The 23,281-nt window shown below is 34.9% G+C and overlaps 2 protein-coding genes across 4 annotated transcripts in view; one reads left to right on the top strand and one right to left on the bottom strand.

Annotated features, from left to right (window-relative positions):
- Positions 1–2,093, bottom strand: part of LOC106877350 (nipped-B-like protein) — a 195,910-nt gene extending 193,817 nt beyond the window's left edge. Inside the window, exon 1 of the mRNA XM_089350068.1 lies at positions 1,920–2,093. The gene's annotated coding sequence lies outside the window, so the exon portion shown is untranslated. The remainder of the gene's footprint in view (positions 1–1,919) is intronic.
- The window catches only part of LOC106877352 (sterol carrier protein 2), a 68,947-nt gene that overhangs the window by 3,930 nt on the left and 41,736 nt on the right, over positions 1–23,281 (top strand). Inside the window, exons 1-5 of one of the 3 annotated variants that reach the window (XM_089350826.1) lie at positions 238–288; positions 13,816–13,873; positions 14,388–14,459; positions 20,751–20,815; positions 22,652–22,715. In XM_089350826.1, coding sequence (XP_089206952.1) covers positions 253–288; positions 13,816–13,873; positions 14,388–14,459; positions 20,751–20,815; positions 22,652–22,715 — 295 coding nt within the window. In that variant the 5' untranslated portion in view covers positions 238–252. Of the gene's footprint in view, positions 1–237; positions 289–3,992; positions 4,176–13,815; positions 13,874–14,387; positions 14,460–20,750; positions 20,816–22,651; positions 22,716–23,281 lie in introns of those variants that run through there. The other 2 variants (XM_014926238.3, XM_014926239.3) reach the window with 2 other exon arrangements.

The raw sequence follows: 23,281 nt of genomic DNA, 5'->3' as shown, positions 1-23,281 counted from the left end.
CTTTCATTATATATATATATATATATATATATATATATTCGAAATTTATAGAGAAACAAAAGACGAAGACAGGTGTATTAGTTTGACGCTGGGGAAAATAAGGTCCTACGTTTCGGGCTTACGCTCTTCAACAGAAAGGAATAAGAGAAAATAAACAGAGAATAAAAAAACTTGTGGATTTCAGCGGTCCAGCATGCCGAATGATATACATACATACTTTGGTTTAATAATATATCTATCTGTCCAGCAGAAATGCATATATCCACAACTTGTTTAATATATAAAAGTGTGAGTATCGGCTTAACTACATGTTGGTTCCCCATCAACTGCTTTCCCGTAACTTTCTTTAAAATGATTATATATATATATATATATATATATATATAAGAATCATTTATATAAATTCGCTTAGTTTGCATTGAGAATGTACAATTTGCACTGATATATATATACATAACTAAGAAACAAATGTATGTTTGTATATTTATGTATGTGTATATTGAATAAATATATATACACACACACACATACAATTTGCTTTTAGTGTGTATAAAACACACACACACAGAAAAATAAATATATATATATTCTAAGAAAGTGCTTAGTAGTGAAAAGATTCTGGAGGAAATATCTAAATGGGTGAATTAAAAGTAAAGACACAAAAAGGAGAAACTTAAGAAGAATAATAATACATAACAGTGGCTATTTTCGCAGGCAACAGGAGTTCTGGTATTTCAATATTTGTAAATGAATATACATAATGATTTAAATTGTTGAGTATTATTAATAACAGTCGAAACATAAAATGAACGAAAGTCTTCATTTAATGAAAAAATATCTCAGACAACGAATGTAATGAAAAGAATAACTGTATAGAAATAGATGAAGCATTCTATAAAATATAGTCCATTGACAATGTTTATGATACAATATGGCCACTGATGCAGTCGTTGGTTGGAAAATCTGGCATACACCTGAGTAATTGTTTGCAATCTGATCTGACTAAAAGAGTTTGAAACACTTTTCTGAATACAGCATCGAAATTTCAATTCAATGAAGATCATGAAGAATTTAAGCTTGAATATTATAAAAATATCTCAAAATCTATATGATGAGTCTTCCAAGTGTTTTAACATGTCAAGAATGGAGAGGTTATAAATGAAATCAGATGTAAACAAAAGCTATTTAAAATTTCTCTCTATTCCACCAAACTATCTCTAATTTCATATTCTTGAATGCATTTTGTCAAATATAAAATTAGTCATAAAATCTGCAGCACTCGTCGCTTTTATTGCTTAATACTACAACCATGGCCTATTAGTCAGCTAAAGCATACAAGCAAGCAGGCTACAGCCGACATTTGTAAATAATCGCCACAAAGTGAGGGATCAGCTTTTTCTGTAAATCAATACTAAAACGATCCCTCACTTTGTGGCAAGTGCCCAGCTTCTCTACTTAAAATTATTTTGTCCGTAAACATTTATATTAGGAACAGATAGTTAATGAAATGTTGAAAATAAAAGTATAAACAAAAAAGTTCTTACAAAAAACATCTTACAGTATTTCATCATCAGATCTATTAATAAAGAGAAAGAAGCTCTGCTCGTCTGCTCATAATGAAAATTACCAACATAAGCTTTAGTAGTAGCAATATCACACCAAACAGGGTACAGTAACGATCATATATCGTCTCTAATTATTTCTTACAGAAATTTTTTACCAAGTAAATGAAGGATTCATTTTGTTGAAAGATACTTAATGATATTTTATAGAAAAAGTCTGACAAGTTGCATTTATGCCATACGTATGTTGTCGTCATAAAGCGGAGGTTCGGTTGTCAGTTTATTTATCAATTTAAATGAACCTCCACTTCTTGTCAACACATTGAGAATAAGAAAGCGTAATAATTAGTCTCTTACCTGTATAACAGAAGAGGCTTTCAGAACTAAAATATCCAAAATAAATGTCATTGCTAAAAGAAATAAATATAAATCCAAGCTAAGCTTTTTTTCCTCCGTTTAAGAATAGCAATCGCTTAGTTTTAATCCACTCCTTGGACTACCATTTTTCCCCGTTTTACGACTACTCACACTGCTTCTCTTTCGTGTGCAGACAAATACATAGTTATGAGGGAGGGTGTAATGAGAAAGACAGAGACACACAAACAGAGGGGCTCTCTATATATATTTATATGTGTGTATTATATGGAGGTATTTCTGTTTGTATATCTAAATATGTATAAATATATATTCTAAATGTGTATATATGTATTTATATATATATATGTGCGTGTGTGATAGGGTGAAAGAGAGATGCGTATGAGAAGCATATAATAATAATCAGTCTATTCTTTTTCAAGGTAATAACGAGGTAGCAATGAATTTTTTTTTTAGTGCACTAATTAATGCTTGTTTAGCGATGGTATTCTCTAATAGCATAAACAATAACGGCGCCAAAAGAAAATTGATAGTAAATTCGTTAGTAACTTAGCAGGGCTTCAAAACACCCTCCGGGTCTTGACTCACCCTCTCTACTAAAAACAGTGTTTTCTATCTCTTAGTATGCACTACAGTGCCGTACTCCCTCTCTATTTAAATCTTTCATTACCCGTCTGTTTCACCATACACTCTAGTTAATCATCTCTTTCTCTATCATAGTTCGACATTGGTTTACACCCTTTCTATTTAATCCTCTGCCCTCTCTCTCTGTTTTTGTGTCTGCTTTACATTATCGTACATAACAGACTCTTTTTTACGTACATCGTCTTTATGAGATACTCCGTCTCTATCTCCAACTTTATCTTACACATTTATCCCTCACTCTTCTTTCTACTTATCTAAATTTAATATTCGCCCTTTCCTTACTTCATTCTTTCATAGTCATTGTCTTGCTTCTCAAGTAGCTTTGACATCAGAAATATATTTTTCTTCAAACATTGCCTTGATTTTTTTTTTTCATACGCAGTCGCACAACTCACTACCAGTGTTTATATATTCACATTATTTGATATTTGTTTTAATTTCCAACGTGACTTATCCTATAAAATATTTTCTCTATACTAACTTTCTTTGTCAATGTCAGCTTTTAAACCAATTTCAGATATTGAGCAAAAAGATATATCGGTAGATATAATAACTGTTATAATTTCAGGGGTTAAGTATGTATATTTGAAATTATTCTGAACTCCCTACGAATTTCAGACGAATGGGGTAACTAGTGCACTACTGGAAAACAGGTCGACCGATACTCAAACACAAAGCAATATCGCTCTCTCCTATACATTTTTTTTTATTTAAGTATGTACTTTGTCCTTTAAATCCACAGCTAATATTCCATTTTATGTTTAAAGAAAAAATAAAATTTGTCACTTATGACGTATATGAGATTAAATTTAACATTCTATCAAATATAATTTACCAGGACTTTGATTTTGAAATGTGGGGAAAAGGCGGTGGACTGATATAAACGGCCGAGCGCCAGATTAAAACGCCTTGTAGTATTTAGTTTCGACCGTAGGCATTCTGAGTTCAAATGCCGCTGGGGTCGTCGTTACTTCGCATTTCTCTGTGATAGATGAAATAATTTATCAATCAATCACATACCATTGTTTAATTCAATAGACTTTTGTGAATAATTCTTCGCTGAATAAAAGAAATAAGTCTAAAAATACGGAAAAAGAAATACAACAAATATATCGTAATTGTTTCTACTATAAAGCACATTGTTTATGAATATGCTTATTAATACTATGAATTATGACGGCAGTGATATTCCTCTTCTTTTTAGAATTAAGATTAATAAATGTGACGAAAGGTTAAATTTTAAAGAATGTTGACATCCGGGTGACTTTATGCTACTGCTGATTAATTTAACATATATGTACAAACGCATGCACACTCTCCCTCTCCCCATTTCTCTTTCTTTCCTCTTTATCTTATATCTATAGGTATATATGTAAACATATATATATAGATAGATTGATATGGATAAGTATAGATATATGTAGATATTCTCCAGCAGCTAAAATCGTATGATAAAACAATTATTAAAAGCGAATAAAATATTACAGTGTCCTTCGTGTTAACACCAAAATGGCGCCGCTACATGCCACTCGTTCACTCAACTCATCACCCAGTTACAACGATGTCTATGTCATCGGGGTTGGAATGACCAAGGTAACAACATAAATGCCTCTAGAATTAATATTAAGACTTATTTATGTATGTATATCATTGCTGATAGTCAGTTGATCACTTTACAAATAAGTCACTTGCCAAAATAATTCATTGATTTCTTTTTTGTTTTCAACATTATTTTAATTTTTTTAATGAAAAATCAAATGCTATTTTGTAGTCGTTAGACATAATTTACGAATGCTTTTTTTGCTTTTGCTAAATGTTGAATATCAGTGTTTACGCAACTGTTTATTTTTGTATTTTCTGTTTCCACGCTTTTTGGTATAGATTGTTTTCCAAACTATTCTCGATGAATCAAGTGCACTTTTCAGTTGTTCTTTCTTATAGCAATATATAAATATATATATATATATATATATATATATATGGCTATTTCTATAATATTAGTTTTGTTTTGATATCACGTCTAATATTTAGGGAAGTGAAATCTGTTATAATATTTTTTAACCCAGGATTCGAAACGAAATCTTGTGCTTTGTTGACCGATCTTTAACCGACTTTGACAACTCAAGAAAAGGGGCGGTTTCTTGATCGGTTAGTAATAACAACGAAAACATAGGAAGAACACATTACCTTTAATGTTGTTCTAGGACATATTAAATATGTGAAAATAAAATGAGAGTGCCATGGCTGAGATAGTTAATCAAGGGTCAATTCTGTTCGATGAGAGGGGACGTGGGTCTAAACAACATTGAGACACGAGCCAACGAGTGAGCTTTCTACAGAATAATTTGACCTGAAAGAAATAGCAGAAAAATCTGCTTCGGATCTACTTCAATCCTAAATAATAAATTGTTTTATATTAATGCAACATACACATAAAAAGGCGAAGTTGGGTTGTCTTCGATCGGAGGCCTGTTCAATCAGGGGGACTTGGAACACTCCGAGATACAAGCCAACAAAAAAGCCCTTACGTAAGCGTTCATTCTGTTGGAAATAGCAGCCAAACTTCTTTTAATCACTCAACTTTGTTGCGTGCTTTTCCTGATTTGAGTATTTAGTTAGAGCTGACAGATTGTTAGCATGCCGAGCAAAATGCATTTCGTCTGTCATTACGTTCTGAGTTCAAATTCCGCCGAGGTCGACTTCGCCTTTCATCCTTTCGGGTTTGTTAAAATAAGGGCATAACTACAGGGTTTTACCCACCAGACTTTGGGAGGTCATAACTTTCAGAAAAATGAATATTTTTTAATGAAATATTCTATGCATATAGTATTTACTATGTAGAATCCGAATATACAAAAATTTCCCTGTAGTTATGCCATAAGTACCAGTCGAGCACTGGAAGTCGATGTAATCGACTTAGTCTCTCTCCTGAAATTGCTGGCCATGTGCCAAAATTTGAAACCAATATTTACTTTCGTTTTATGTTTGACAATTGAATATCTCTCTCTCTCTCTCTCTCTCTCTCTCTCTCTCTCACACACACACATACCGTCACTCGCAACCGAGTATGGCTTGGTAGCATTTAAGTATGCTTTCGCTAATTGTTTTTAAGTGTCTATAGTCACTAGCAGACACCTCGAAACTGGTGGAGAACGGACTCACAACTTTCGTTGTTATTTAGAAATACATCAGGATTCGGTCAATTCTATTCCCGAAGTGCGAAGATAAAGGGCTCTTTGCTGAACCAACTCGAATACAGCTTGACGAGTTCTCGCCGTCTTATCCATTCATATTCGTCTTACAAGGAGAGAAAGCTGCATCAAGTTATGAGTAACAGGCGTTTTTTATGTAAAAATAACATCTGTACATTCACTGGTTTTACATATAAAATAAAAGCGCCCCAATATTGCGACAGCGTGCGTGTGGAAAAATTTGGAATAAGTTAACTTGCATATGCATGTTTAATAAACATACGTTCGTACATTCTGCCTCCTGCGTTGACCCGCTTCATAGAAGACAATAGATCGCAACTAGTTCAGTTGCTCTCCAGCTCATGCATAAACATAAGGTTGAATTTGTGTTTATCAAACATCTAAACTTAATCACAATTTATCCACGCACTTGTTATTTTATAGACGAGACCGTTCACATTTCGGAGGACACCCAATTTCTAATAAATACTGATTTTTAGATATTTTCTCTTTTAGTTCCACACTAATATATCTCATATCCACATGTGAATGCAAATGTTTGGGCAAAATCTTTTTATCGATTGAAATAGCCTTTCTACTTGAGGCACGAGGCCTGAAATTGGATCTTTGGGGTTTGACGGGCAACATTTTTTTTTTTGTAGTGTTTTTGGTACCGAAGCACTTTCAAACTTCGAATATTTGTATATTTTGTGGTATAGAACAGATAAAAAATTTTGTATTCGAAGTTATTTTATGTAAAAAAATTGTCGTATTTCGGTAATTTCAACCAATCACTGACGTCTATTGAAGTGAAACCAATTAATGCCGTAACGGTGTCATGGGATCTTTTCCCTTGAATAAAATTAGTCCCGTTCTTAACTCTAACTCATAACCCTAACCCTAAAACTTTACTAGGGAATAATGATATAATTAAACAGGGAATAACACACTTGACACCGAACAGCAGTAACTGTATACAGCTGAATAGACGTCAGTGATTGGTTGAAATTACAGAAATACGACAACTTTAACATGAAATAACTTGCGATGTACAATTTTTTGTTAAGAAGGTTAAGAGAAGAAGTTGTTTTATATGACACATTCTACCAGTGTCCCAAGTTTGAAAGTGTTTCGTTAAGAAAACAAATGTTGCCCGTCAAACCCCAAAGATCCCAGAAATTTGGTTGGAGAGGACTAGTCGATTACATCGACTCCAGTGTTTCACTGGTACTTAATCTATCGACCCTGAAAGGATGAAAGGCATAGTCAACCTCGGCGGAATTTGAACTCAAAACGCGGCAGACGAAAGATCGCTAAGCGTTCACCCTGCGTGCTAACGATTCTGTCAGCTCGCCACCTGATTGAAATAACAAGATTATTTTGTCTACAAGATTATTTTGTCAAAGACATTTGAAAAATCTTAAGATTGTCGCTCAACTTGTTAATAACATATTCGCCCTCAAATTACAACCAATCACTTTAAATAAAGAACATATTGAACACTGTTGTCCACAATATAGGCACAGGCGTGGCTGTATAAGAAGTTTGCTTCCCAACCACATGGTTCCGAGTTCAGTCCCACTTGAAAGCACCTTGGGCAAGTGTCTTCTATTATAGCCTCGTACGGATTAAAGCCTTGTGGATGGATTTGGTAGACGGAAACTGAAAGAAGTCCATCATATATATGTAGAAAATAAAGTTCCTTCCCGAGCCATATAGATTTATAGGGCCGGTTTCCATGGTGTATATATTCCCCACCTGGACAGGACGACGGTCCGTCGCAGGATTACTCATTTTTGCCAGCTTGTGCTTTTGTTCAAAAAACACAAAGCGTCGTCCGGTCTAGGAATCGAAACCATGATCTTACAATCATGGGTCCAATACCCTAACCACTAAGCCATGCGCTTCCATCGTGTCGGGGGGGGGGGGGGTATAAATAAATATAAGATCCAACGATCGAGGTGTAGCAAGAAAGTTTCAAGCAATCCGTAGTAAATATAAAAATAACTTTCAAGTCCAATAGTAGTGTATTGAGACGGAAGGTTGTAGATTTTTTTCTTATCGAAATATATATATATGTGTCTGTGTTTGTCCCTACCACCGCCACCGCTTGACAACTCGTGCTGGTGTGTTTACATCCTTGTAACTTAGCAGTTCAACAAAAGAGACTGATAGGATAAGTACGTGGTTTTAAATAATAATTACTGAGATTAATACATTCGACTAAAAATTCTTCAAGCTAGTGCCCCAACATGGCTACAGTGTAATGACTGAAACAAGTTATATATATATATGTCTATAAAAATAGGTCTATAACTTGAATACCTTTGTTAAATGGTCTTCTTGATCAGGACTGACCTTTCTAGGAAAACTTAATTCTACTTTCCTTATGAAATCTCTTGAATTCAAGATTAGTTTTGGCTTGGTTAGTAAGAGGATGGGCTGAGATAGATGTGTTAGTAAGCCACGATTACAGGAAATACTGAACATTTTGGGTGGAGTGTTTGATGAAGGGTTCTGTCTAAAACATTAGATATTTCATTTCATTTAATCTCATTAACAAATAATATTTTCTTCTGTTTAGCTAGCGAAGACATATCCTTGGCTTCTGGCAGAGCAGTGCCCCATAAAGTATCCCAAGTTGAAAAATGCTTATAAGAGCTGGTACTTAGCTCCTTTGTTAAAGGCAAAAGATAAATCTCTCACAAAATAGAGTAGTTTTTCTATTACCTGCAACATTCTCAGAAGATCCAGTACATATTTTTTCAGAACAAGAGCTACATGAACTAAAACTCAAACCTTACAATGCATTTGCAGCAGATTTGGAATGAACACCTATTAGACAATAATAGTCCAGAAACTAATCTACTTGGCCTTTTCATTTTTTCAAACATCTTATCCAGAATAAACAACAGATCCACTACATTACACCTGGCCAACTTAAACAAGGAAGGACTCATTTGGATAATGATGTAATCAGAGTTGCAGTTGTGTAGAAAACAGATGGGAGTTTGGGACAACAATGTTATCTCATAAGATTCTTTATTTATCTACTTAGCATTATTGAATATGAAGCTTAACTTTAATGGGATGATAGATGATCTTGAACCTATAAGATCCTGAGTATTATCACTTGCCCCATCACAACCTCTCAAGTTATATTCACAAACTAGGACCAACAGTATTGAAGCCAATCTTTTTTTGTTTTGTTAGCATTGATCTAAGTTCATTTGTTATTAATAAATTCTAAAAGCTTAGATAAATCTTTGATGATCAGTTGATCATACTGAGATAAACACTAAAATGATGACTATATTCAAAGTTCATAGTTCAGCTTTTCTTAAATTATATAAGGACATATTTTTAGACTCCAGTTTATTGCTTTTTGATAACATTATTTATTGTTGTTGGCAGAACCAGTAACACGAGATAAAAAATCATGCAGTATTTAGTTACATTGTTTTATGTTCCAAATTCAAATCTTGGCCAGGTCAACTTAGCCTTTCATCGTTACAAGTTAATAAATACTAGTCATTTACTAGGGTTGATATAATTGGTTAATCTCTTGCCCCAAAATTTGTGGTAATTTACCTATTTTGGAAAACAGACTTTGAGGAATTGGTAAAAGCATTTGTTTTTTGTTTTTTTCAATTAAATCTTTCAGTATTATAAAGAATTACAGTTGGCCTTACTGAACAAAACATTACAGTATTAGTATCTTATCCCTAATACCATAATCTATGTCTGTACCATATGTTTACTGCAAAATCTCTTCATGCTTGGTGGTTCACTTTAGCAATGGGAAGTCAATGGAAATCTATTTCTATATATATTGACCCTTTTGGAGATGACAAAGGACCGAGATATCTGGCACTTTGTTGTATTCAAGAAGACTTGTCCTCCACAGCTGAAGTGTTAATGGCTGCCACTCCATTGAAGAGGATTGACCTACAAGAGCCTTGTGCTGCTGCCACGTATAAGCACTTATGCTAGTGCCACAATAAAAGCACACAGCATGCACTGTGAAGTGGTTGGCATTAGGAAAGGCACCCAGCCATAGAAACCAAGCCAGAACAGACTGGAACCTGGTGCAGCTCTCCAGTGGCTTGCCAGCTCTGATCAAACCATCCAACCCATGCCAGCATGGAAAAGGATGATGATGATGAACCACCACCACCACTTAGGAGAGACATCTTCATAATATCATGTTTCTTCTACTCCTCAAATACAAGTTCTTGGTTCCTATTCAAAATTAAATCAATATTTAAATCATTATGTGTAGCATTTTAAATTAGCTTTAATAAAATAGAGATAAGAATGGTTCCATCTGAATAATTTACCCAAATATGCACCTACAACCTAATGAGTTGTGGGACTTACACCAATTAGATTAAGTGAAACTTCCTCACAGAAAGAAACATTTTGAAACAAAGTTATTGCATTGTTTTGGGAATATATTTTGATTATTGGTTTATATATATATATATAGTAGCTTAATTGAATTTGTAGTGTCATATGAACTTGAAGAATATTCACTAATATTAAAGGGATATTAGCTAACTTTTTAACATAGATTAAACTTATAACATTAAAGTGACAGTTAAGTTATCCAGCTCTATCATAAACTAATCAAGCATTTATTACTCAGCTTCCGACTTCATTAAGTTTCTCTGCTAAAATTTGCATTGTATTGATGTAGTAATAAATATTTATGCAGGGAATACATCAACGTTTCGCCTGAAGCTGTCCTAAGGCATGAGCACACAGGCCAGTTGCCTGCAGACCCAATGCTAATGTGTATGCTGCTATGTACATTGCTTTGTCCAGATGCCTGACCTGAACTTAAGATAAGTGATTAGAGTCCATTGGTTAATAAGGATTTTAAAAAGAAAATTATTTAGTAATTTTTATTGTTTACAATTTCAAGTAAAATGTTTTTATGGAAATTGTTTCATTCATAAGAAGCTTGCTTCCCAACCACATGCTTCTGGGTTCAGTCCTACTGCATAGCACCTTGGGCAACTGTCACCTACTATGGCCTCAGACCAACTAAAGCCTTGAGAGTGGATTTGGTAGATGGACACTGAGAGTCTCGTCTTATGTATATGTAAATGTTTGTGTGTCGATGTTGGTGTGTTTACGTCCCGTAACTTAGCGGTTCCGCAAGGCGACCGATAGAATAAGTCTTCGGGTCAATTTGTTCAACTAAAGGCGGTGCTCCAGCATGGCCGCAGTCAAATGACTGAAACAAGTAAAAGAATAAAAAATACATACATATAAACAAACGAACAAAGCATAATGTTCTCTGTTTCTGCTTTTGTTTTTCATTTTATTTAGAAGTTTTCTTAAGTTGTCTCCCTTACTTGCCAAAATAAAGTATGTAGAATTAATCATTGACTGTATTGCTTTTTCCTTACTGATTATTTTTTTAATTAGCTGTTTTAATGTTCCCTGCATTAAATGTCGTCAACGACTTGACTACTGTCTTATATGGTTGGCGTCTTTGTGTATATATTCTTTATATAAAGTAAGCAAATAACTCGTAAATCAAGTCGTCTTGCTTTTTATTGTATGCTTACTAAAAGATTTTCAGTGTACCCAAAAATACTGCTAGATTTCAATACATGTAATAAGCATGAATTTTTTAGGGACTAAATAAGAATATTTAATCCCAAATAGTTAATAATGCAGAAGTAATTAACCAGATATACTTTATAAAATTCTCTAATATCCAGTATAAATAAAGAACTGCTGTCATTGTCTTCCTTGTGTTATGTTTCAGCAACACGTTTCTTGGTATAAATATTCACTGAAACTTAAGTGTATCTTATTTCTCATTTTCATTATATTTGGACACTTCTTGGTATTTTATTACAATTTGTTCTACAATTGGTGTCCACAGAATTTTCATTATGATATTCAAAACTGCAAAATTATTAAAGCATCTGAAATATTGTAAGTTAACATTTTCAAACCTGAATACTTCTTCCCACGGAATAAAGTAGTTCTGAATAAACTTGCTACTTATTTTCTCCAGATGCAGGCAACAAACTGTATTACTGTAAAAATTTTACATTATACTAAATTCATTAGTTATTAAAGACAGATTTCTTTTGACTGTTTAACCCTTTAGCATTTAAACTGGCCATATCAGGCCCAAACATTCTTTACTGTTTTAGGTCCAAGTTGACCAGATCCAGCCTCTCACACTTATTCCACAATGTTATTCTAAAAATAGACAATCACATCATCAAAATCTTGAAGTTACAAGATAATGCTGTATTAAAAATGATTAAATAAGCATTACATATGACAGAATAATCTGAATACTAAAGGGTTCAAATTTTGTATGATTTCTATAATGATTGACTTCATCAAAATAATGTTATTGGCTGTTTGAAATTCTAGATTATTGTTTCTTAAATAATATCAATGAGGATTATCACATAATTCTCAAAAAGCATATGTACTCTTCTTGATTCCACATTAAGTTCAAAATCTTAACTTATTAACCATAATTAATACAAAATGGGTAAATTTCCCAGTCTACACTATAAAGCTTTTGAGTTAGTACTTTTCTCAATACCAAATGACTTTCATTTATCAGTTCCAAGCATTTTTTTTTAATAGTTATTTTAACCATACAAGTGTAGGCCTGGCTGTGTTGTTAAAAAAGTTCACTTCAGGTTCAGTCTCATTGCATAACATTTTGGGCAAATGTCTTCTGTTGTAGTTCCAGGCCAACCAAAGTCTTGTGAGTGGATTTGGTTGACAAAAACTGAAAAAGCCCTTCGTTTGTATGTATGTATTCACAGGTCTGAGTTTGTATGTATGTGTGCACGGGTCTGGGTTTGTTTACATTTGCACTTCTCTAAAAACCAAGAACTACAAGCAGTGATGATGTCATTTCCCCTATCAGTGAATCATATACTGGGCTTTGCATCTTTGAAGAAACAAGACATCCCTGACTTAGAAAACAGGTATGGGTTAATGCCAGGAAAGTTATATGGCTGTACAACAATGCTTCAGTAATATATTCATCTAACCTATGCTAAGATTGTAAAATAGATGTAAAGACAAATTATGAAGAATACTTCTATTAACAAGCAGAGAACTTGGTGTTTTGTGCTTGTAGCTCATAGACCCATACTGTATATATTCAGTAACACTGGCTTATTTCATCTGCATTACTCAATTCATTTATTTTCTATTATTGAAGCAAAACAAGACAGTTTGTGGATTTCCATTATTCCCTATTTATAACATCAACACTGTACTTCTCAATGTGTGCTGTCTTGTATTTCATGTTATACCAAAATTTTCAAGACAACGAGCATCTGTTGATTTGAAATTCTTATGACCTGACATTTTAGCTCACTCTTCTGACTCGTGTGTCAATACTGAACAAGTGGCAAATACACTTTATTAAATTACACTAGTGAACCACTGTAGACAGTTTCTATGATGTCTAGTTATTTGCCTTTATACTTTTCCCCCACTGTTTCTTCATTGAATTTCTTGCAGTGTTCATTACAGCTTATCTTGCTGATACATTACATATTTACTTTTAAATGTTGGCACTCTAATTATCTCCAGTCGCCAAGTGATTGGTCAGTATGGTCATTTAAAGCACTTACCACAGTTAATATCAAATATCTTCATGGCAGAAGTTAAAACCAAAAAAAAAAATCAAAAACAAAGGAAATACTAAAATTTAAAGATACTTACACTTTTCTATCTGAATACATTTATTTATTAGTGAGTCAGTTCATGTGGCACATGTATGTGCTTATTGCTATTGGAAGGGGATTTGGCTGCAGTTGCTAGTGCTCAAGCAAATTGTGTCGGTACATGCTAGTTAGGATAACATTTAAACCATTTAACAGTTATTGTGTATATAATTGGTGCATACTTTTAGAGACTGCTACCAATTAGTCCGGAAAAGAAATTTTAAATATGTTTTTACATTAAATTTAGAAAGTATTTTTTAATATGTAATTCTTTTTACTAATTCATTTGTTCTTTAAATTTTACAACTTTAGTTTGAAAAACCTAGAAATCGTGAAGACTTTGACTATCCAGATATGGCTTTTGAAGCAGGTATATGGTTTTTCTTGACATTAGTAAAGATCAGATTAAAAGATACTAATATATTCATCATCATCATTGTTTTAACATCCACTATAATGATATTAATTTTATTAATCCTTACAACTAACATTTAACGGTTTTCTAACATCTCAGCTCAATACTGAAGTTCAAAAAATTATTAACCGCAAATCTATTTTGGAGCAAGACTAAAAATATTCTTAGAATGGATTAATTCATATTCTCTGGAATATTACAGAATTTTTATGCTACATTTATCAAACCTTTATAATCTAATTAGAAAACATACATATTTCCACAATATTGAGTTTGAATGAAATCAAACAATTCCGTTTGTAATTTTTCAGTCATCAGACCTACATGCATTCTCTTAATTTTTCATTGCTAAAATAATTTTAGAGCTAGCAAATGGTGTTAAAATTAAACATATTGAAATATAATTTTTTACTTTTTTGTATATAATTCTTGAGTAATTCACTGAATTTTTATTTTTGTTGCTATCAAGGTACCAAAGCTCTACATGATGCAAGTATATCCTATGAAGATGTTCAACAAGCAGTTGTTGGCTATGTTTATGGTAAATCAATCACTTCACTGAAATGTTAAAATAATTTTAATCTTTTTTGGTGTTTTTTTCCTGTTGTCTTTAATCTATTCTGAAAATAATTATGATAAAACAAATATGAGCTTGTATTTTCCAAAACTTTAAAATATTGTGTCTACAGCAATGAGTTTGATGTGACCAATTTTGTACCAGTGTTTTGAGTTGAAATCCTTTTGTGAGTTAATAAATACCACCAGGATGCTAAGTTAATTCAGCCAACTAAAACTCCTTTCTTACAGACTGGCCAGTGCCAAATTAAAACATACAAACTAAAGAAAAGTGAAATATAACAGGCTCTCTACTTATCAACTAGTTTCTGTAAGAGATACTTTTTTGGCAGGTATATAAATTTTAGCCAAGGTTTCAGATCTGTCCCATTAGATTATTAGTGCAAATCCTTTCTCAGGTATTCTGATATATAATTAAGGAAGTTACTGTTTACCCCATAATTTAGAAAATTGGTAGGAGTATTGCTTTACTACAAAATTATCAGGTTGTTAAGACAAACAAATCTTAGAAAAAGAGTTGTTAAAAGAAAAAATCCTGGAAAAAGTAACCATGTTGTCAATCGTAATTATTGATAATATGATGAGTTTATAAAGTAAACAGTGATAACTGCACAGACAACTCACTCAATTTTGTAGTTGTGAAGAACAGTGACTTTCCACATTGATACAAGGCCATATATTTGTAAAGGAAATGCAACGTTTACTCTACAAGATTTGAATTCAGAACATGCAGAAATAAAACCAAATAATGTAGAGTATTTAGTTTGGCACTCTTCTATGTCAGTTACCTCATTATGATTTCTTATATTGGTACAAGGCTACAAATTTGTAGAGGATTGTAGTTGATTGAATCATCTCTAGGAGATTTTAGATACTTATTTTACTGAGGCCCACTCAAGAATAAAGAATATGCGGCGAGCTGGCAGAAACGTTAGCACGCTGGGCGAAATGCTTAGCGGTATTTCGTCTGCCGCTACGTTCCGAGTTCAAATTCCACCGAGGTCAACTTAGCCTTTCATCCTTTCGGGGTCAATTAAATAAGTACCAGTTACGCACTGGGATCGATGTAATCGATTTAAACCCTTTGTCTGTCCTTGTTGGTCCCCTCTATGTTTAGCCCCTTGTGGGCAATAAAGAAATAAGAATAAAGAATATGATTTCATAACATAGAAGAAAAAAACTAAATACCTCAAGGCACTTAGCCTGACTCTGCAGTGTTTCTACCACTCTCTTAACTTTGCAGTAAAGAATAATTAATACTTTCATTTTCAAGTCCGTCTCTTTATTCATTCCCCAGTCAATCCATAACAAAAGTAAGGAGCGACAAGTGTTAATGAAATAGATATTTAGTCTGAGATAGAGAAAAGTGAACTAAATTTGTGAATTATTTTTCAATGCAGATTTATAAATAAAAGTCACTTGCTTCTGAAAGCATAGCTGCTAATCCTAAATTCACAGCTGTCGTCTATTCAGACATTTATCTCCCTTGAGGAGTACTTTTCACATGTGCCTTCTCCTGAATCCAGCATTGTAAGCTTATAAAACTCATTGGTTATGATATTCTCACTCCTTACAGCAGTGTACTAAAATTACCTGTGATGTCCAGTTTGAATTAAAATAACTTGAGACAGTAAAAGCTAAGTGTCTTTACCATTGACTCAATGTATGAACAAATCTGGAAAAGGAGTTATGACCCTTACACCAACATTGTGCTTATCAGCTGTAATAATGCTTTAGTTTTTCTTAATCTGCTTTCAGTTACTATTCTACTTTTGTTTAACATTTACCAATGTTCAAACTGAAGAATGGGCTCCTCTTTTCTTCAATAATTGATCAAATCAAAATATAATGGATCATCATCATTGTTTAACGTCCACTTTCCATGCTAGTATGGATTGGATGGTTTGACTGAGGACTGGCAAGCCAGGAGGCTGCACCAGGCTCCAATCAGATCTGACAAGGTTCCTACAGCTGGATGCCCTTCTTAACTGCCAACCACTCTGAGAGTGTAGTGGGTGCTATTTACGTGCCACCAGCACAGGGGCCAGTTGGGTGGCACTGGCATTGACCACACTCAAATGGTGCTTTTTATGCGCCACTGCCATGGGAGCCAGTCAGCTGGCACTGGCAATGATCACGCTTGAATGATGCTTTTTATGTGCCTCAGCATGGGAGCCAATCCAGTGGTACTGGCATCAACCACGCTTGAATAGTACTTTTTACATGCTAGTCAGGCAATACTGGCATCAGCCATGACAATGATTTCACTTGACGCAGCAGGTCTTCTCAAGTACAGCATATTGCCCAATGGTTGAAGGGTACTCTTAAATGGGCCAGTTACGTATCCACAGCTACAGTTTCACTTGGCTTGCTGGGTCTTCTCAAGCACAGCATATCTCCAAAGGTCTCAGTCACTTGTCATTGCCTCCGTGAGGCCCAACATTTGAAGGTCGTGCTTCACCAGGTCTTCCTGGGTCTACCTCTTCCACAGGTTTCCTCCACTATTAGGGTGTGACACTTTTTCACACAGCTGTCCTCATCCATACGTAACACATGACCATATCAACGCAGTCATCTCTCTTGCACACCACATTTGATGCTTCTTATGTCCAACTTCTCTCTCAGGGCGCTTACACTGTCACGTATGCACACTAACATTACACATCCAGTGGAGCATGTTAGCTTCATTTCTTGCAAGCTTACGCATGTCCACAGCAGTCACAGCCCATGTTTCACTGCCGTGTGGCATGGCTGTTCACACACATGCATCCTACAGTCTACTTTTCACTCTGAGCACGAAGTGCTTTGTTACCAGTAGCAGTAGGAGCTCTCTGAACTTTGCCCAGGCTATTCTTATTCTAGCAGCTACACAGTCAGAGTATCCACTCCTGCTGCTGACTTAGTCAACTACTTCTAGTTTTCCCCCCTGGCATGTGATGGAAGCTGTTTTCTGCACATTTTCAGTATTTATTGCCCCTGTGCATCTGCCACACACAAAAGCTATCTTCCCAGTTAGCCTTCCTCTGGTATTGCTGCACCTCTTATGTGTCCATAGCTTACACTGGGTACATCTTATGGAGTTTCTACCTACACCTTTTCTACAGATCAAGCAGGGTCACCTACCTGAAGGGATTTGTGATTTGTTTGCATTCCTACTTACTAAGACTTTTTTGGTTTGATTTTAAACCTTGCTTCCACACCTGAAACTTCTACTCTAGTTCAGATATTGACTCAGCTATTGGAGCAAGGTTATCAGCATAGAGGAGTTCCCAGGGGCATCCTGTTTTGAATTCTTCTGTTATTGCCTGGAGGACTATGAATAAGAGGGGGCTGAGAACTGATCCTTAGTGTACCCCTACTCCTACCCTGAATTCTTCACTATACTCGTTGCCAACCCTCATGTTACTGACAGCATCCCTGTACATGGCTTGTACAGCTCTCACTAACCACTGATCTATCCTTAGTTTCTGCATTGACCACCAGATAAAGGATCAGAGGACCTTGTCAAAGGCTTTCTCCATGTCAACGAAAGCCAAGTACAGAGGTTTATCTTTGGCTAGATGTTTCTCCTGCAGCTGTCTTACCAGAAATATAGCATCAGTGGTGCTTTTCCCTGGCATGAACCCAAACTGCATCTCATCTAGACTGACTCTCTCCCTAATTAGTTGAGCTGTGACCGTCATTACCTGATCCAACAATTTGATACCTCCGTAATTATTCGTATCCCATGCGTCACCTTTACCTTTGTAGCAGTTGACTATGGTGTTGCCACACTAGTCATTGGGTATGACTCCTTCATGTATCACCTGATTAACTGTACGGGTGACTAGACTATAGCTGACACCGCCAGATATTTTAAGCATTTCTGCAGTGATTCCTGATGGGCCAGGGGCTTTCCCTGTCTATTATACCCTTAATTACTTTATCTACCAAGGTACTGTCAATTCACATAGCTGGTCCCTCTATTGGGTCAACATTTGGCAGACTCTCTTTCTCCCATTCATTCTCTTCATTTAGCAACCTTTTATAGTGACATCTCCAAGTCTCTCTCTTTGCAGCCTCATTAAATGTAAGTGAGCCATCATCCATGTGGACGCATTTCTCTCTTATGACATCATGATTCTCTCTCACATACTGTTTTGCAGCATGAACCACTTCAAGTCTTTGGTCCTCACGATACATAACATTGGCAAATTTTCTGTTATTATGCTTCCCCTCTGGCTAAATATACCTGTCTCCTAGCTTCCCTTCTGGCGATCTGATACAGTTCCCTGCTACCACCATTCTTCCAGTCCTTCCATGCCTGTTTCTTTTCCCTAATGCCCCTGTCAACTACATTGTTCCACCACCATGTTACCTTAGGTCAAGAGGGGACTTTGTACCATCCACAGATCTGCTCAGTAGCCCTCAACATGTTGTCCCATTGGAACCTCCAGTTGTCTTTCACATTTTATGATGCTATATCCTCCTCCTTTTCATCAAAAGCTTCGAGTAATACGTTTCTAAATCTCTGTCCATTCACATGATCCTTAAGCTTCCAGACCCCTCTTTTCCATGCTGATCATCTTCTGGGCATCCATTTAGCCCTGATCCTGAAGTCACTGACTAATAACATATGTTGTAGGGTGCACTCTTCACCTGGGAAGGTTTTGGCATTTATAAGTAGCCATCTTTCCCGTTTCCTGGCAAGAATGTAGTCAGTCTGACTAGTGTGTCCACCAGACTGGCAGGTTTCCTGAAGTTAGTATTACAGACCCTAAGATCATTTGCATCACAGAACTCCAGCAGCCTAGTTCCCTCCTCATTGCGGGAACCAAATCCATAGCCACCATGTATACTATGGAAACTCCCAGCATGTTGTCCAACATGCCCATTGAAGTCGCCAGCCACAATGGGACAGTCCCTGTCATTCATCAATGAGGTAGTCTACAAGAGGCTGTCATAAAATCGGTCTTTCTGTTCATCAGATAGCCCTGGCTGAGGGGCATAAGCTGAGATGATGGTTGCTAATCCATGTTGCGGCACTCATCTAAGCTGAAGTATTCTATCACAGATATTGACTACCTCGATTATCTTATCAAACCATTTCTCCGCAAGAAGTATACCTATAACTCCAATCCCATCAGTGTTCCCTACCAGGAAAATCTTATACCTATGTTCTTTGTCTGTGAAGAACCTAGCAGAACTTCCTCTCCACCTTATTAGTTGGATGCAGCACAAATCCACACATCTCTGTTCAAGCATCTCAACAATCTCACCAGACCTACCTTTCAATGTGCCAACACTGAGGGTGTGGAAGGTGTGGGCCTGCAAGACCCTGGGATGGGGGACTGCAGCATCAGGCATCTGAAAAGAAAGCTCACATTTGGCAGAGCTCATAAATATACAATAGCCTTCAACCTGCTTACACTACACCATTATTTTATGCACTACATAATCACTACATTCCATAGGAGATAAACATTAAGTAGGGATGGGGGAGCATTTAAGCTATTGGAAGTGTTCAGGGGAAAGACATCCAATAGAGGCCAGAGGATAAAACTTCCGGTATAGGTGGTGTGATGGGTGGGCACACCACGAAACAGCAAACACTCTGGCTGCTGGTGTGAAACAATAACAATAATAATAATAATGAGATAAAATTGGAAATTTCCATTCTTAACTAGAGCTTATAACCAACAGTATTTGGTCAGCCAAACTGTGGCAAAATTAGATGAATGAATGAATAACAATAATAATAAATGAGTGTGAAAGATGGAGAAGGAGGGAGAGTTGGATTGAACATCGGGATCTAAATTTTTGTCTAACATACAGCATGGAAGACATAACTGTGAGTAGATAGACAATGAAATAATAAAGTAATTATAATTTGCACTGTAAAAAGAGTTTTTTAAATGTGTGCTAGGTTGGAAACAAAGTTGCTTATCTGAACGCCTTCTTCGACTTCTACTTCATGTGGCAAGATATTAAAATATGAGGTCGGGGGAATATGAATGGAGCTAATTTATATAGGGTGGGGTGGAGGGAGTGGAGGTAATGTCATCATGTTGGGAGAAGCAAGTGGTTATCGGAACTGAGAGAGGCTGACCAAAGACAAAACATGAGGAAATCAAATTGATATTAATTGTATATGAATTAAAAGGAAAATGTTTCAGCTTTGTTTTGTTTTTTTGGTTTTTTTAAATTTATGACTGCAAAATTCTATTATTTAATATTTGATTTAAATTTATTGTTTCTATTATATTTCCCTTTCCAGGCGATTCTACATGTGGTCAGAAAGCAGTCTACAAGTTAGGATTAACTGGTATACCGATCTATAATGTAGGCCATTTTGCTATTTGGGACCATTGTTCTGTGTGATAAAATACTGTTTTGAAAAATAGTTTGTTGTTGTTTGGCCCTGGTTTTGCCCTGATGTAGAAGACCCATAACACATGTAGCAATTTTTTGTTTTTTGTTTTTTTTGTCTTTGATCAGTAAGTGTTATTTCCTATTTGCTTCTGTCTACAAATCAAAGGAAATGACTACTATTCCCTTCAAACTTTGATTTTCTGACCTGGATATCAATGTTTTGAAACTGACCTATTTTCCATTACATTTTAGACAGATTTAGTGCTGAGTTGCTGAAGCAGAAATATCGTTATAGCAAATATTCTGCTCAGTACCACAGATTTGCTTCTCAGTTGCTTGACCTTTACAGTGTAATCAGAAGCATTCTTTGCATGATTATCTTATCTTTTTTATCTTAGACTATATTATCCAATGTATCATTTGACATCTTTTTCTAGGAGTATGAATGGTTATGTAAAGACCCACTTATTAACCTGAATAAATACATTGCACTTGTTTAAAAAATATTACAGCCCTCTGCCTAAAGATCTTGTAGAACCAGCTTTTATCTAAAGGTGATTCATAATCTTTACATGCCTTCCTAGACTGAAGTGGTTCATCTACAGCTGAGTTTGGGGTATCAAGGTGGTTATAGTTTTGAAATATGAATTGGGTGAAATGTTAGGTACAATATTTACAGAGTCAGACATAACAAGAATCATATGAGAAGTAATTGTATCAGGTGAACTTTGACAGATGTATTTAGTTTGGAAACTTGGAGAAGCATTAAAGTGTTTTAGTAGTGGTAAATGAGTCGGTAACAGGATACATGTCAGTTTGCTGGTATTTATAATGTGTATGTGGGTGAAAGTTTGTCTTATTTTTGTGCTGTCTAAAATGTTTATATATGTGTGGTAGCTGCTAATAATCTCTGGTTTGCACACATACTTAATAAAGAACCAGTAACTGTTCATAGCTGGAATACTTTCTGATTCTGAAGTGAATGCCATACTTTTGAGTTGCAAATATGGCAAACACCATTCTAATTATTACAAAATATAGATAATAGAAAATTCATATTCGGTTATAACAAAAATTAACCTAAGCAAAAAAAATGGTTCAATTTTAAAGATAAAATATTGAAAAATTTTCAGAAAATATTTACCATTATAAAATTGTGTTAATTAATACTATATTTAATATATCATGAGAAAGAAACACATTGGAAAATCCTAATTCTCAGGTAATGTTTCAAAAATAACGGAACATTTTATTCCATATCTTCAACTCAAAATTTTTAAATTTTTATAAAGAACCACTTTGTAATGCAAATGTAATGCTCTTTCAAAATATTATGGAGATTTTAGTAAATCTTGAATTAAAAGTCTCACATCACTACATATACTGACTACTAAAAAATACCATGTTTGTCTTTAAATTGTCTTTATTTTCTCTCTACTTTTAATACTAATCTATATTTGTTCTATTGTATTCTTTCATACTTTCTCTTAAAAATAACTCAGTAAACAAAGAATTGATCTGCTTGTTCAGAGATTGGAGGGTTCACATCTCTCATATTTATTGTTTTTCTATCAATACATATGTCTGTTTACCTTGCTAGATAATTTAGGAATAATTCAAAGACTGGACCAAATTTTATACTGCAAGGAAGAAGGAAAGCCTTTCTTATTTTAGATAAGCAAAATTATGTAATAATGTATGCGTTGTGCCAAACACCCATTACACAATGACCGGTATTGTCACTTTATAGTTGTTATTTATCAAATGCATGTTCATAATTATGCTTTTCTTTCAATGAATTGATAGGTGAACAACAACTGTTCCACTGGTTCTACAGCATTAATGCTGGGCAAACAACTCATTGAAGGTGGTAAGTAGGCTAATTAAGATTTCTATAATTCATTATCTTTCTCACAGTATTTTGTCTAACTCTATGTAGAGGAAACAGAAGAAATACTGTTTGTTACTTGTACCTAACACTCTCGTAAGTGAGCTATTTCAATGAATGATCCTTCAGATGGTTGCTCTACTTGTGATAAATAGCAGCCTAATCTCCTTTAAATTAACAAAGATGCATTTGATAATGTGCTCCTACATATCCCTAAAAAGATGGTGTAATTATAATTGGAACTTGTTTGAGCCTAAGTCCACTCAAACAGGATTAGCCTGTAGCTAAACAATAACAATAGTGCACCACTGTAGATAACAGCCTAGATCTAAATGCTTATGACATGATGTGAGTTACTTTTGTAAACTGCAGCAGCTCTACAAAAATGATAACTTGTTTGTTAGCTTTCGGTGCTCAGTTCAGTCCTGCCTCTAGAGAAACTAGAATACTTGTAATAGACTGTTTTTATCCAAGGAAAGATTTTTCTTATTACCAATTAATATTGTTGAAACCAGAGATATACTCTCTCTTTGTGAATTGAAGGACTT

Source organism: Octopus bimaculoides, chromosome 4 (genome assembly GCF_046866305.1).
Source record: "Octopus bimaculoides isolate indiv1 chromosome 4, ASM4686630v1, whole genome shotgun sequence".
In the NCBI taxonomy this organism is placed as follows: Eukaryota; Metazoa; Mollusca; class Cephalopoda; order Octopoda; family Octopodidae; genus Octopus; species Octopus bimaculoides.
This window is presented reverse-complemented; position numbering and strand designations above follow the sequence as displayed.